At 44.7% G+C, this 17,324-nt stretch overlaps 1 protein-coding gene across 2 annotated transcripts in view; it reads right to left on the reverse strand.

Moving 5' to 3' along the window:
- The window catches only part of grm8a (glutamate receptor, metabotropic 8a), a 124,018-nt gene that overhangs the window by 27,065 nt on the left and 79,629 nt on the right, over window positions 1–17,324 (reverse strand). For both annotated transcript variants that reach the window (XM_061667837.1, XM_061667836.1), the window contains exons 4-6: window positions 7,974–8,109; window positions 7,685–7,839; window positions 6,698–6,835 (exon numbers count right to left, since the gene is read on the reverse strand). In XM_061667837.1, the coding sequence (XP_061523821.1) occupies window positions 6,698–6,835; window positions 7,685–7,839; window positions 7,974–8,109 (429 nt within the window). The remainder of the gene's footprint in view (window positions 1–6,697; window positions 6,836–7,684; window positions 7,840–7,973; window positions 8,110–17,324) is intronic.

The following is a 17,324-nucleotide window of genomic DNA, read 5'->3' on the forward strand; positions in this document are numbered from 1 at the left end:
TTTGAGCAACGAATATTTGAACACAGCAAGACATCTACTGATATAACAATACTCGCAGCCATATATTCTCTGCGAACGACAACTAATATTACTGCGGCTGACTGAGATGTGACCGTCTCCATCTATGCCCATATCCTGCATTATACTGCCCCCAGGTGGCCAAGAAACACACGATATCCATTGAATTCTTGCAAAAGTCACAAAAACTGCTGAATTCTTTCCATTCTATTTAATAAGCTCATGACTGTACATTTTTAAGTCAAATATAGAGTACTATTTTTCCTCATGACAAAACATGACATTGTTTTGATTGATGGCATTTCCATTCATTTTAATAGGGAAATATGATTTGAGATGCAATTGAATCCACTGTGTATTTGTCAACACAATGTTGGCTATTGTCAAGGAGTGACGGAATTAAAAATAACCATGTTGTTCACCATTTGTTTTTCCTGTACTTCATTGCATTGCTCAAGGGCACGACTGCAGTACTTGGGACTCAATGGATTCCCAATTTTCACCAGATTCTCATCCCCAGGTGGGATTCAACCCAATAACCTGACAGATACACCTCCACTTTTAAAGTCTGCACGTTTCCTTAACAACAAACAAAAAAATAAACAACAAAACAAAAATCACAACTTTGTCACTTCCATTCAAACAGACCAACCCGTAAATACTGCAAGCGGTGAATAATCCATTGTTCTGCTACTGTGGCCAGCGTTGCTTTCAGTGCAACACGGCGCCATTAAATTGGGTTTAGTTAAGTAAGCTGATTGAAGAACACTGACTCGCGGCGGCACCTTGATGGATGACTTTATGGACCGGCGTGCAAACCGCATGTGATTGATGGCTGCACGGACGACAGGCCGACCAATGATTTGAACCAGCTCCTTAATTAAACATCATTTAGCTGCGCAAATTCAATTCACACCGCCTCCGTTTTGGCCCATTAAAAAAGCTGCTTCCCCCCCTTCCCCGAGTAATAAAATATACACACCGCTTTTTCGTTTATCACACCCACTAGGAATAAATACAAGAGGAATTCAAGTGGCCAATCTTCCGAATAACACACACAATCCTTTGAAATGGTCATGAATACCTTTACGGTGATTAGTTTTTCCTGAGATGTCAAGTTAATGACAGGCTGGCAAGTTGAATGCCCGCACACACCCCAAGACCGAAACTTTTATAACTATTCATTACTTTCTATTTAACTTGTAGTGTGCGCGCACACAAGCTGTGGCTGGAAGCGTCGAAGCTTACATGCCACGCCAAAAATGAATAATCAATCGCAAAACAATAGATAATGAGGATCAGAGGGAGATTCAGCTCGACGGTGACACTGAGGAAATATATCGATACGTCACATAAATAACAATACATTGCGTCATTAGTGACATTTTTCTTTATGAACCGTGTGTAAAATTATTTGCTATCATTCGGCCAGTGAATGACTTTATGCGTGGAGCCTTGTGGATAGCATAACAAAAAGGGGGAGGAAAGCAGGCCAGACACGCACATCGGGTTTCTGGCAGTGCTCAAGACAGTTGAGAGGGTTTCCAAAAATAAATTACACAATAGCAAGTCTGAAGGGATTTGAGTCATACAAAACCATATGTTGACTAATACAAAAAAAGTATTTTTGCAGAAGTGTAATCCAAGAAAGGGAATTAAAAACAGTTGAAGCCATGTAGTCATTTAAGTAGATGATAATGTTAACACGGTATGTATTATTATTGGATTCAAATAATTCACCGGGGGCATTCACCCATAAAAGGTAACCGACATCCGTCGCGTTGGCAGACCTCGTGGGGGTGTTACTAAACTTCAAGTTTAGACAAAGATAGGAGGGGTAATTTATGAGTGTGATTTGTACCTTTACATGAGGCTGACATTCCTCAGCGACTAATCTCCACGACAAAATTTGCAAATAAGCAGGAGGTGTCCAAAAGACTGCAATTCACTGCTCTGAATGCCACAATCCTGACGTAAGCATTGAATATATATTACATGACTTATTATGGGTATATATTACCGGAGATACAAAGAGCTTCAATAAAATATTCATGAGTCATTCATATTATGCTGAATCGGGCTGTGTTTACCCCCCTGCGTGTTTTCCATTTAACTTTATTCTCCGTTACATCTTGCTTGCTTCGCCGCTTGTCAGCTAGCAAACAGGAATGTCACGCTGAGGGATCGCCTGTTTGATGCCAGCCAGCCGTCCCACGCAAACGCGCATTCGTCAGAGCAAAAAAAGGGCGTGGCGCAACACAATCTAAACAGCCGGATGGGGAGATGCCACATTGAGAAAAGTGGAGGTACATGATGGGAGTATACAAATAAAGCAAAATCGGTGCAGTGAGAAAACAGCCTTGGGACGTGGAAGAGAAGGGGCAATTACAACAAATACCTTGTCATGGCTCTTGTGATGATTTAGCAATAAAGTTCACTTTGACTCAACCATCGTTTTAGTGGGATAAAACCGATTGGTTGAGTCTTTACTCCAGGGCTGAACAACCCCGACAGCAAGGAAAACGACACTCCGAATGACAACATGAATACAAGAATCGTGTCCGTAAGATACCAATTCTATATACATTTATTTTGGAACGACCATACCCATAGGGTTCAGAATTAATCCATCACATTTTAACTCGTTAAATGGGAGTCGGCACGCCTGCCAACATTACACGTGCTTTTGTTTCGCACCGAATAAAGTTCAGCTGTTCTTGTCAGCTTTTCGTGACATTCCCTCCACTTCGACTAAGGCCCCAGTCCCAGTTGAAGAAAAACAGCCCCAAAGCACGATGCTGCTACCACCATGCTTCCCTGTAGGTATGGTGTTTGCGCCAAACATAACTTGTGGACCCAAATACATTTTTCCACATGCGTTAGGGAGATTAAGTTCCCCCCCATCATCCCATAGCCCCGACTCGAATACGGGTTAGATTGTTGTCACATGTAGAGCCAGTACTTGCCAAAAACTCCTGCGACGCCAATGTTGGCGTCAGTCTTCCGGCACCTTCCCGATCCGCTTTTCTTCTCGTCGTCTGTCAATTCTGCGGGGGATATCCGGTTCTTGGCATTGGTATTTGCTGTGCCATATATTCTCCACTTGATGATGGCCGTCTTCACTGTGTTTCATGGTATATTTCATGCCTTGGAAATCCTTTTGTACCCTTCTCTGGATTGATGCCTTTGAATGAGATCCCTCAGATGATGTGGAAGCTCTCTGCTCTCCCATGACTTGTAAAAAAAAAAAAAAGACTAGCACATCTGAACTTTATTCGGGGTTAATCAAAGGGACTTTAAATCGGGAATGATGTACTTTTGTCTCATTTTATTTTATTATTTTATAAAGCAAAAACTTGACTTGACTTGTAGACTTTATATCGACTGTATCTTCTATGAGCCCAGTGGAAATCCATTTGTACTCTCCTGAAAGCCCTCCCAAGACATTTCGGTGTGTACGTGGGAGTTTACGACTGTAGTGATCGACGGATGTTCCGACATCAAAGCATAAAGCAAACACTCGACCTGTGCGCACGCGTGCTCCATCCAGGCATGCGTGGCGGCGCCTTCCGCATCGGTACGCCGCATCAATCACATGTGAAGGAAGCAAAGTAAACGCGTCCTCGACGGGACTACGACAAAAGATAATTTGGCGGCGGCTAAATGGCACTTGAGCTCACAGGGTCGACGACAAACGCGAGTCTGTGCATGTGTCGCCATCATTGTCTTTGGAGATGGCCATCTGTCTCAGTGCTTCAGTTCGAGGCTTTCAAGCCCGCGCCCCTCCGTACACCTCGTTAGCACACGCTTGATTTGCAGCTAATTTAGAGTGTGCGGCACGCACGCTGCGTCCACACTGGTAGTGCCGGTGATTGATGGGAGCATGGCTCTTCTTGCCAAAGACATACCTACGAATTTGGAGGCATCACTTGACGACTAAGAATCGTGATGAAATACAGTGGTGCTTTGAAATACGAGTTTAATTCGTTCTGAAACCATGCTAGCAAATCTAATCAATCTCATCTCAAATCTCTCGCCATTGAAATGCATGGAAACGCCACTAATCCCTTCCAGCCTCCCCCAAAAACAAATGTAACTATGTTTTTTGGAAAAATAAAAATAAATATATTGTACTTTCTGAAAACATACATTAATGACAAATAGAATAAAAAAAGAAGCCTTTGTCACACATTGCGTCAATTGAAGTCATTTTGCTGCTCCTCCTGGTGCGCGGCCACCTGAGGGCAGTATAAGACTGACATACGGATATACTGTTCATGGAGGCTCAGCTCGTCTCGGCTCCTCGCAGAGGATAAAGACGACATCACAGTGAGTACGTTTATAGTCTTTATTTGTTGCTGCACCTTTTGTTCAAATAGCCGTTGCTTAAAAGGTTAAATATGTATATATGAGCGGTTTGACAAAATTGACAGATGATATACATGGTGTTTCCATTGTGTTATCATGAGCATGAAACTAGCAGACTAAAGGGTAAGTTAAGTAAGCTGTGTCCGTGAGGTTGTTTTCAATACACAACACGGTTCTCGTTTGATGTGTAGTTTGACAGTAAACTTAAACTGGGAGAGGCCAACACCTTGACGCCACTTTTTTTGTACAACTGCTCACCGTTTGCCAAAGTGCTGCTTGTTGTGAATTGAGTCGAGTTCACTGCCACCAGACAGCGCTTGCATCTCAATTTTGCACGCACAAATAAAAGCAAAACAAAACAGGCCGTATCTCTAAGAACTCTCAAGTCGGGTCCTTTGCATCTCAAGGCACGACTGCAATGGATGTAATCCAAATTGTCATTCCCCCCCCCTCCGTTAAGTGCTGCTGAATGACCTCTAAGTGAGGAGTTATTGTTCCCATTAACGCAGCAGACAACACTGCCTTTTCTTCTGTACATTATGGTGACATAACACGCACGTCATTCTCAACGCCGCACCTTGACAAATGCTTTTCAAAATCACTGTTGGAAGCGCTGAAGAAAACATCTATTTTAACGAATGATACAACTTTTGTTCGCCAAATTCACACTAAATACCAAACAGAGTTGCATTGTCTTCACTTTTCTACCAATTACAGTGCTACTTTACAAAATGCCACAAAATACGAGCGAGAAGCTTTCATGTAAAAATGATTTGATGGGTCGCGCTGGACCCATTGAGTCTCCACTTGACTTTCTACGGCCCCTGTGGCAAAGCATGATGGGATTAGTGAGGGTGACGGGTAGGTGGGTGCAATGTTTGTGACGGGACCTGGGGGATATCAAAAATGAATGCGCCTGACATCTGTCGTGTTGGCAGATCCCGTGGGGGTGTTTTCTCTACCCTGACGATGATACGCCACTGAGAGCAGTCTAACACTTGTAAGCCTGTAAATCAAGGTACCGCTATGTAATTTTGTCTTTTTTTACTCTATGACTCAAATGGATTCTGTTTCATAGTACCTCTTCTCTTTCCACTTATTGACACTGTGTTTCTATTTGCTTCTCCCTCAGGCAATAATAAATCATGGCCGTTTCTCCATATGCTCGCCATCAGGTGTGTCGCCGCGGTGACCTTGAGCAGAAGGGCCCCGCCGATTGGCTTCCGTGAGTCGATGATCCGGAGGTCGCAAACTCCGCCGCTTGGAATTAATGGACTCGGCTGTCCGACATCGGGGGCCTCGACACGTGCTCGCCCGCTTGCGCAAATGCCGCGGCAAGTAACGGATGGTCAATGGGAGTCGCAGCCCTTACAAACCTAATTACGTGAATTAATGGCGGCCGTCAGACGGGGATACCCGCTGTGAGGCACGCACGCGCCGAACAGGATTTACGCTTGATATTACAGTGAGTCGTAAAGACGCATTGGATGGCATCGCTGACTGTACTTTAAGTCACTTTGAGTTGAGCTATAGTCACATGTAATGACACACGGCTACAGCTTGTAAACACAGATGGGTTGCACCTCAGTTCCGGTGCAACAAGCTGCAAGCGTTTTGACACGACAGCAGAAAATACAGGTCGAAGCGCAGATGCGAACAAACGTACGACAACATGGCTATCGCGTAAGATACTGCCAATAAGCTTTTTCGGGGTTGGTTTCCCCCCAAAAAAAGAAGAAAAAATGGGCGAAAAAACATTGAAACAAAATGGGGAAAGAAAAAATATATAAATAAATCAGGTGAGTCATCGTAGAACTGTCATTAGCGACGCCGACTCACTGCGAGGCTCGAGTTGAACGCCGGTGGCATTTTTACACGGGGACTGTCGTTCGCTGCGTGAACATTTCCCCCATTTCTCTCTCACGACCGCGACACACTTTCTACTAACTACGCCATATTGCATACTCTCCCTCATAATTGACGTGACCAGCAGAGATTCATCACCTCATCTTTTTCTCCTCAAAAGCTGTGCTTATCTCAAATCCAAAGAGATGCAATGACGCCATCTACCGGGATCACTTGGTCATTAAAGTTATTTACAAAACTGAATTTCAAAAGACAACCTGGGCGAGACCCTGTTGGAAAAACGTACTTGACGAATATATATCTCGGTGGCAGTAACTGTTGAATTCCAGTTGAATATAAACAGCGCCAGTGAATGATAAATGCGTAATAGCCCATTCGTTAATGGCTAATGTGTTCAAATTCTCATACTGCCCATATAAAACACGCCGGTGCGGAAGTGTCTTACCTGTGCATTTCTTAAGGATGCCGGGTCGTTTACCGTGCATGCCCAGCTTACAGTTGAAGTTCTCCTCCCAAAACTCGGCAAACCAAACGTTCCGTCTGTTGTTGGAAAGGGAGCGGCTCCGGAAATAGCGGTCAAAGGCTGTGAGAACATCAAAGACTATTAATGATGCGACACGCTCGACTGACGAGCTGTGCCGTTGAGGTTAGCTGGTATTTAGGTTTCTATAGCACAATGAAGCTTTTTAATGAGCTCTGTCCATGTTAGACTAGAAATGCGTGGCGATTGAAGACCCGAATGTATCCCCCCCAGACATTCCTGCAAAACTGCAAAGATCCATTGACAGCTCACTCCGCTGGGACACCGTCGGAGTGTGAGTGAAACCAACTGTGGAGGGCGGAGAAATCCCTGGAGCGCATCAGACTGACGTCAGACGTGCTGCGCCATGCTTGACTTGCGGTAAACGCTGACAAGAGCTGCCTTCGTTAATCTCCTCCGCTGTCAGGGTAATGCACCTGCGGAGCTCCTCCGGAACGCGGCGAGAGTTTTACTCGCGGAAGACGGGGATTGACCGACCGGGCTGATAGGGATTAGGAAGAAACTAAAATATCAAAGATGTGCAATTTACAATGCTTTGGACATTGTTAGCTTTAAGACAAAGCTTGACCTTTCTAGCTTAGACCGTCTGAAAAAAACCTGGCCCTAGGGATCGGAAGGGAGCCGAAGGTGACCGAAGTTTGGGCCTCGGCAGCGGAGAAGCGCTTTTAAGCGAGGCGGCCGAATCCCCAAACTGCTCTGGGCCGTAGCACCCGATTTCATTTTTCCCTCTTAGAGACCAACACAGATTTCCTCATCTGTCCTCCTTGTGTTCATTTCCTAGGTTGTTGCCTTTGTGTCCCTCTCAGCGTCTGAGGTCTAATAGAAAGCCCTATCTGAGATGAATTTTTAACAACTTAAGAAATGTTCAGCTCGCTACTTTCTCGCACTCACCGTCCACAGATGCTCGCTTGGGAAGAATGGTGATGGCTCCCCCTGCCACCCTCTCCTGGCCAATCACGGGGGAGATCTTGGCGCCCCAGCTGTCGGAGCCCACCCACAGGAAGTGGCCCGTCTGGTTGTTCCTCTTTGCTGCATCCAAAACGCGCCTGTTGATGAAGGCAGCACACTATCTTACCCACAACATGGAAAAAAGGTGTGAGGTGTCAAACAAATGGCTACAAAACCAACAATTTGAGTGGGCGCGGAGACAGCGGGACACTTGTCGGAAGTCAGCACGTACCGTATGTCGTCTTCGTTAGCGAACATAATGATGGCCCTGGCGTTGGAGGTCTCCAACAGGCGTCTAATGATCTTGTCAAACTCCCCTGGCTTCGGCTCCCTTGGGATCTTCAAGGACTGTGCGATGCAAACTCCACCTGGGACCAAAGGAGGGAAAACAATGCTTGAACAGGTGACTTGCTTTATTCATTTAAAAAAAAAAAAAAAAATTAAAAAAACATTGCACATTTTTTTTTAAAAAAGGCTTTCGGGCGTAAGCTTTTCCATTCATAGTTCACTTTCAGAAACCAATATATGAAGGACAAAAATGCAGTGCTTTCAAATTCTAGACAGGGAAGCAGTAGGCCAAGCCAGAACAACTTGCTTCCTAATGAATGGCAAACAAACGGCAACATTATAGTGCTTACTGTCTGTGTCGATTCTAACTCATCCAGGTCATGGTCATCCGCAAATGTTGAACAGAATGTCGCAGCCTTTGAATAGGCGCGTGGCACAACACTGACGAGCGGCTTCTTTGGTTTCAGTCAGCGGTTCTTTCACACCACGAGAAGGGACATTTCTTCCAAGATAACGACATCGCTCTCCAACGTCGTGCCATCCGCCTATTCAGAGGCTGCTTGGTTTCTCCAATGTAGAGGTCACTGCTCAACATCTAAAATTTACAACTGAAGAAGCATTTTGGATTTAAGGTGAAACAACAAGAGAAGTTGTCCAGTCAACCTTTGCAAATATAGTGCCGACCATTTTTTCCCCCCTTTCCCATTGCCGGCGATAACAATAAGGCAAATCATATTTGACGTATTAGTACATGTCATACTTAGGCTGTTTTATTATCTCCCTTTTATTGTATCATTAGCCCAGATCAAGGTGTGAAGGTGCGCGTTGGTGTTGGATTATTTCTGTGGCACATTAAGCCTGCCATATTCTCAACCTGTGCGCAAATCTCCATGTCTTCCATCTTGTTTGTTTGTGCTGCTGAATGAGGCCATTTGTTGCGCACGTGTACAGTGTCAGCTTCGCCGCGCTACTTCTCTTCATCGCAAGTCGTACGCACGACGGCCCGCGAACACGTGCGTGCAAATATTCATTAGCGTCCACCGACTCAAAGCCTCCCGGGATGGTTCCGAGTGACGATATTGTGTGCAGGCGCCAACACCTGAATACTAAAAGCGAATACTTTCTCAAGGATAATCGCCGACTTGACGTGCACTTTTGTATTCATGGGCATGCGTTGCAAAAATATGGGTGGTATTAGACGCACGCACACATGCAGGAGCATTGGTGCGTTCTGCGCTGTCCTTGGAGCGCTTTAGAAGTGATTAAGCCAGTTTGTTTGACTTGTATCATCAGTAATTGTCCGCATGCAGCGCACACTTTCCACACATCAAATTAAGTCGCAGACAAACCGGAATACCAAAGTGCGTCTAAATCCTCAAACATTTATCATCATTGCCGAGAGTAGAGTTACTGGACAAAAACACACTGTCTTTCTTACGTGCCTGATGGGAAATAAAAAGGGTCCTTAGACAGTAAGCGATATGACCTTCAAATAAAAATGTAGGATACTTTTAACCTCATAGTTGTTTTCCCAATGGTACAAACTACATCTTGTGTTTTTAATCAAATTGCTTAAGAGTTAAAATTTTAGTAACTAAGCAATCTGCTCCAAGCTTACGTGATTTGAAAGGGTTCGCGAAATCAAGAAACAAAACGGCTTTTGTAATGTGTATGGAACCGTTCCCCCCCCCCCATATTGCGTTGATTATAAATGTTTTGTTTTCCGTGCAGATTGCGCGGATGATGAATGTCTTCATTTGTGACGAGGTGCGTCGATCACAAAGGTATCCGGGAAGAGTCAACGCGACGGCAAATGTTTTGGACGCGGTGAGGTTGTGGGAACAATTGCAATTAGCATCGAAAGCTTCTGCTTCCTCATCCACATAGTATGCAACTCTATCACCATGTAGTTTGTTGTCTTTGTATTAGTATTTCCTTTCATTTTGCTTCGTTTTACTGTGCTGTCTGCTGCCAGGTCGGCATTGCAAATGACAATCTGCTCTCAATTGCCTTACCTGGATAAATAAGTTAAAATAAACAACATTTCTTAGTGGTGTAAAACTGTCAGATGGCCTTAGAGCACAAGACAAGCATCCTATTCCAAGTACAGTATTTTCACATTAAACTTTGTCATAGTACAAGCCACTTTTTTTTTTTTTCTATTAGCCCATTTTTTTTTCTATTAGCCCATGCAAAAGCTCACAGCAGTTGTCTCACTTTTGTCAGGAACAGGATGATTGAATTATTTGCGTTCTGCATCCGTTGAGCACCACAAGCTCTGAGTTTATCGCTAATCGCCCGATTACTGAGGCTTCAGTGGGGAATGGATTGTGACTACATTGTAATTTAGCCACATTGTGTCTGTTAATTTGCCAACTCGTTGGCCCGTGTGCGGGCTTGAAAGCGACCTGTTCTCGGGCATTCATATGTTGGAGGCGACACTTGCACCTGTCCCCACCAGACTAAAACAAGTAAACTTTCATGACACAGACATGGGAGCGAGTAAAACAAGTCATTGCAATCAACGGTCCATTGTTAAGAAGGCCTTATACGAGGTGTGCGACTTCGCCCACAACACCGAGACAATGAATGGGTTTCGGGAATTTAGCTAGTCGCTCTTTGATGAACCCGCCCACAAGTGACAGAAACGCTGTTATGACAAGCTCTCCCCTCTCTGCCTCCCCTTTAAAATTCTGAAATGTGCTGCTGCTTCATGTCCATTGCTAGGGGCGCTGCAGCGTGGACTTTAGCAATCAATGATTCATGTGATTGAGATTCTGTGCGCTTCTCCAGGAGTGTTTGTGGCAAACATGTTCTGCTGCTTCGAGTGAGTTTGAACATCTTCCCTGGCTTGCATATCACTAAAAAACACCCAAGGACCCTCTCCCCATGGAAATGTACATCCTTTCATTAAAATATGACTCAAAAGATACAGGCCTCGTTGCCTGTAGTGGACATGTAAAATTAAGATATCGCAAATCCCAAACAGACCTGAGGTGAAAATGCATTTTGCAGTTCAAACGTTACAGACACCCAACATTTCAAATCATCCTTCACTACATTAAATTATCCAACTTCAACCTTAACTCACCATTAGTCCATACCTCAATAAATGGTTCCAGTTTGTTGTACATTGACGCCGATTAATAAAAGTGGCTGCTTTTTGTCGTCAACTTCATAGTTGAGACGAGAAAGAAAGGTCAACAATTTACATCTTAGGGGTTGGCTCCATCTTCATGTATTAAGAGAGATGACAGGCTCTGCAGTATTCTATTATACTGATATTTAAATACATCAACAGCCAGAGATATTTAACCTCATACTGACATCTTTTAACTTTGTCGAGTGTTTGACGGAATGAGTTTGCGGTACAGTTGGACGTTGAACATCTGCTATCCGATACGCTGTGCGTTTATGTGCGCGTACGCCAAGTTGGCCGGTCTGTCGTCACCACGAGTCTAAGAGTCTAGCGCTCAAGTCGGCACTTCTTGAGGTCTGACGTGACCCAGGCGGGCACCTACTTTTATTGACCATTGTTTGAGTGTGGTATTTCAACCTGGTTCCAGCCTCTCCTTTAGAGACAAGCCACTGTGCGCGACTACACAGTATCAAACATTATGCACTGAGTTTATGCTGGCTCTCGTGTTGCCTGACATATCCAGAACCACTGTGAGGAAAAGCATGCTGTATACGACTGGTCATGTATTAGTTTTGTTCAGGAAGTGAACTTGGTCATCGGCTTTTGAAACGGCTTGACGGTGATAAATCCTGATCTGGCTTGCCTTTTTGGGGGTGAGGGTCCAGTGTAGGATAGGGTTAGCTCCATTAGCTCCAGGTGAGTTTCTTTTCTCTTTTCAGAAAGGAAGTGACTCCACACTAGATGCCAAGCTCAATCAGTCAGGACCATGCAATGGGTAGAGGATTGATTTGTTTGGTACTTGTGCACTTTCATCGCATGCAAGTCATTCTGATTTTCATGTCATGTATGTCCCCCCTCAACAGCAAGTTGCTTGAAGGGCCATCAATTAGAAGCAGAGCCCCAACGAGGTGGTCTTGGCATCCACCATAGAATTCTAGAGGCCAGTCCCAGTCTTCTGAGACTCAAATCACGCTACGTAGAAATGAGAGCCATCATGTAAACGAGATGGACTTGTGAAACACGTGGACGGACCGCGCGGCGTCAGACAGTGGCCGAGAGTCATCTGACCAGCGGCCCCTTTTTCGCACATCACTGATACCCATCTTCCAATCCAATCAATGGCAAGAATCCCCACAGGCTTTCCTTTAGCTAGACGGCAAGCTTGGATGATGAGGACAGGGGATAGTGCGGCGAGAAGGCTGTGTGGTAGCAATGGGAAGGAGGAATGAGGAGGCAACAGTAGAAGATGAAAACTAAAATGTATGAGGTGAGGGGGGAGAAGATAAGCAAGGCATGATTGGATGTCAGAGCACAGATAAGAAGCACAAGGTCAACGTTAAGCTGGGAGATCACAAAGTGAGAACATGTCCTCTCGCTCCAACACCCTACGTTTCTTCCCCTCCGAGAAGATTTTTCTCTACTTTTCAGGCAATTCCTTTACTGGCACGCTCTCTCTCTCGCTCTATCACACATACGCACGCACGCACGCACTTACTATCTGGCAGTAATCAGACATCCAATTACTGCCTGGACCTGGGAATAAGGCCGTGTGCCAGTATGTGCATGTACGGCACAATATAGATGTTGCAGCAGTTTCTGGACAAACACCAGCCGGGAGAGCGTCAGAGCCTCTTCAAGTCCCCGCAGGCAAGGACCGCTAACCTCCGGCCAGATGAAGGCGCTCGACTGGAACTCTACGAAAGAGCTATTGATGTTCATCTAATGTGCGTGTGGCATTTGTTGCAAATTTAAAGTTACATTATCGCAATGCCTTGGCGCCATCTTGTTCGTGGCCTGAACGGGCTGGTTTGGGGTAGGACTCGGCGATACCGGTATCGTGTCCAAAGTGTAAAAATTCTCAGATACTGTTGACACCGATACCACATGACCAGCCTGACGTACCTTCTGGAAGCAAATTACGCTCTGCAAAATGGACGAACTCCGCTCAGGCGACAACACGAGCCCCCGGTTGCTTGCTCCAGTTTCTTTGATGGGCCACAAAAGTCGGAAATTAGGTGTTCATATTCTGTTCGTGTTTTGTATTTTACCGTGTAATGCGCTCATAATAGGATCTGTTCATTATGAACCCAGGCTGTGACCAGTTTCGCCTTTAACGTGAAGTTTTAACGGTTTTTCCGCATTGAACTTATTTACAGCTGTTTGTGTGTTGTGCAGATGAAACTGTGATGGAGGTAACTTTTCTTTGTTTCTACATTATTATTATTATTTTTTTATAAATCCGACTGACGTAATTCTGGCTTGCTGCCATGTTTCCGCTCACGGTCACGGAACGGCTCCGTGAGGTGCCTTCGTGGAGACAAATTGTGTTTATTTCTTTCTGTACAGCATTCTTAAACAGATTACTAGGTCAGTTACCATGACCAAAATACCTGGCTAACTACCAATCACAGCTATATAATGCAGAATGACAAAGTTTGACCAAATCTAATGCTTTACTCAATATAGTGAGAGTATTCCATTACGCTAAATGCGGTCATTTATTGCAAGTATGCGGAGACGAAACCACACACAGCTGTTACAGGCCAGGCCATCACAAGAAACCTGCATTATTGTATGTCACACTTTTGTTTGAGCACATGCAAGCACGCACACGTTTAACAGCTTATCATTATCCATCATCTTCAAATCGGTCACCCGGCAACACGCAAAGAGCCGATGAAGAAGTTGCCTTCGCCTGCATGTATGAGACAATTACGCCATTTGCCAAATAAGACGCAGCACACAAGGATTAAATATTCAACAGACCCTCACAGATACGTCGAGACAGCGTGCGCGCAGCTGGCCGATCAGACGGTCCATCCAATATTCAGCCGGTAATTTGTTTCTATTAGAATTTTCCAATTATGCTTTGTGAATAGCAATGACTGTACAGAACTTATTGTTGCTGATACCATCTGTGTGGGCAAACAGCATGCTTGAATGGAGGGGAATATATTACCGGTATGCGCCTTGTGTGTGCGTATGTGCGCGTGTCCAGCACAGTCTTGTACACCTGGCACCAACGGGGGTTGTTGTGCACGCTATGCTAATATAGCGCCACGGTTACCTTACATGGATGGGACGGTTGCACAGTGTGAGCATTTTCTTTTTTCAAATTACATTTGGTGAGTGGGTGTTTTTTCATGCACTCACACAAAAACATTGGGGCTTTTCATGACCTTTTTCCATTGCGGTAACTGCTGTGGCATTGCAGAACACATACAGAAGGCTGCTCTATTGGCGGTTTCGGAAACTAAAATCAGAAACCACCAGAAATGTCATCTGAATGAGAAAAACATTTCAGAGAGAGAAATGTGTCAACACATGAATTGAAGACTCCAATGGCAGTTAATGTAACAGCATAGGCGTTATGCAGATGTATTTTCACAGTTCGCATGTACGGATGTGAAGATCTGTATTTGTTGACGGTTGAGCAGGACAAGATTTCAGCGCATCCAACGGAAACACCCACAGCAAATGAGAGCGGAGACAATGGCTTGATTTTCCACGATTTTGAAGCCTTACTCCATATACTCTGCCAGTTTATTAAACATTCAAATTTGGCAGGGTCAACAATGTGGTGTGTCAAATTTACAATGCATATTTATGTTCACTTCATAGGGACCCGTCAATATCAGTTTTGACACATTCCCATTCAAACTGCCCCATACAATATACAGGTTTAAATAAAATATAATGACTGCCAGCTCCTGTTAATGCGTCACTGCTTTGGCAAAGCTCGTGCATAGATTGGAGCGGATCAATACACCTTGCGCATGAAGTATTGTTCAGGTATTGAACACGTTGGCCCGAGGCACTGCTTCTTGCAGTCGCACTATTTCTTCAGTCGAGCGCTTCGTCGCTTTTCTATGGACGCGCGGTACTTGCGAAATGACAAAGGTTGCCGTCTCCTCTGCGGCCGTTTGCATTTCGCCACCCCGACCGCACTAGAGCTGGAGGAGCACTCCAGTCGGGTTGTGTCACGGGCAAATGATACGAGCTACGGGAAGTGGATGTGGCACGATGGCAATTCGGAGCTGGCGTTGCCCAGGCAAACGTGGAGCACGCTGCACGGAAGAGGCACTTCATTTTCATAATCCACATATGCTGCCAGCTGTAGCACAATGGAGATTGGGCACAATAGCAAAGTTGATGAAACTTCTTTTGCATAGCTGGCTCAGTGCCAGGTTCAGCTATTACGCAATCATGTGCAATAACAAAAAGCACTAATGTCACAGTCGATGTGGATTTGCAAAGACACCGCGAGGCCTTGTTTTTACTCTCCATTCCTCTTAGTGTGTTCCAAGAGAATGTCTCTCTCTCTCTCTCTCTCTCTCTCTCTCACACACACACACACACACACACAGCAGTGCCTTGAGATACAAGCTGCGATTCAGATTTTTTATTTTTTTTTACTTTGACTTGCGAGCCTCAACTTAAGATGCGGGCACTGCGTGGTGGCAGTGATCTCAAGTCACTTCACAACAAGCAGCACTTTGGCAAATAGTGAAAAAAATGTCCAACAACGAGGCTAACAAGCTGTTTATGGCCACTCCCAGATTAAGTTCACTGCCTAACTTCACATAAAACCAAGACAATTACTACGTGCATTTAAAACAACCACATAGCTTAGCCTTTCCGTTTGCTAACTTAATGCGAATGTTAAATAGAATCTACTTTACAGTGCTATAACCCTTCAAGCAACCAATTGGACAAACATGTAGACGGACAATGTAACAGTACCCACGGTCATGTATTTTTTATCCTCTGCATAGATTGACGAATTAGTGCCATACTGATGAGCCGAGACGTCTCAATGAACAGCGTATCCGTCTGTCTGTCTTATAGTGGCCCCTCCTCCCCATTCAAAAGTTGGTTTTCTACCTCAAACCCTTGTGGCAGCACATTTCAAGCAGTACAAAGTTGGAGGACAATGTGAGAAGGAGAAAGCTTCCTGCTCCATTAAAGAACATCAAGTGTGATTTGTCTCTCTCCTGGATGCTCTTTGACCCAGTAATCCAGGAAGTATGACTCTTATGTGCTCCTCAGCGGGGCCCCCCCATGTCGCTCAGGGCCAATCAAGTGGCCACAAAACACCGTGATTTGAAAGGGTGTCAGTTCGCAGGCATCGATTTTACCCTGGCGTCTTTAATCCTGCTCTCGGTCGCCGTCTTTCCTCTCAGTGTCCGCACGTCTGCCTTCTCGTGTGCTCATCCCTCCCTCTGAGCACTCTCCATCGACTTCCTAATATCTACCTCCGCCCCTCCCCTCTCTAAAAATTACATCTGTTGATCAGGTCCTAGAAGGCCCTCGCAGCCAACACTCTACAATGAAACCTCAGCAAACCTTATAGTGTTGATTAAAGCTGTCAGAAAGGAACTATACGCAGAGGAATACAAGCAGTACCAGGGGGGAATGATGCTTTGCCAATATCCCCTTTAGTTAGAGAGTCTTCCTTCCAATAAGTCTCTTGTTGACATATACACAGGCATGCTCCACCTCTCAGCTCCTCTTCATCCTTTCATTTTCTCTCTGTTTGACAGCTTCAGCTGCATTAAATGACCCTCTTGAACTTGCTTAATGCATTTCCCGTGAGCCACACACCTGCCTCTCGGTCTTTGGCGGTGTACTCTTCGAGGCACAGCGCAAGAGCAGCAGTCACAAGTTGTCACCAAAGCCAGTCAGCCTTACATTAGCAGACATTTACAAGACAAAGCTATGAGTTTTGCTTAAAACGAGCAAGTCCCTTTATTTTGTGTTAGTCTTACTGTAAACTTCAACTGGGAGTGCCAAAACAGCTGGAAGCAAGCACAAGTTTATGCTTATTGAAGAACTGTTCGCTATCTGCCAAACTGCACACTCAGCGAGGATATAATAGTATAGTATATGGCAGCCTGGTATTGGGTGTCGTGGTTGTTTTACGAATACAAGTACGGACCGACAATAGTTGGGATAGCAGGTAAAATAATTGGATTCTAAATGCTTTATTCTTACGTTTCAATTGCATGGGGACAATCCACTTTTTTTGTAATTAAAAAAAGTTAGTCAATGTTTAATTTTGCAAACCTATTTGCATGTTCATTTCATCCATCTTTGGGGGAAAAAAAAAAAACAAAAAACATTTCCAGCCACATATAAAGTATTTGCGCGACAAAA

This window comes from Phycodurus eques, chromosome 22, assembly GCF_024500275.1.
Source record: "Phycodurus eques isolate BA_2022a chromosome 22, UOR_Pequ_1.1, whole genome shotgun sequence".
Classification (NCBI taxonomy): Eukaryota; Metazoa; Chordata; class Actinopteri; order Syngnathiformes; family Syngnathidae; genus Phycodurus; species Phycodurus eques.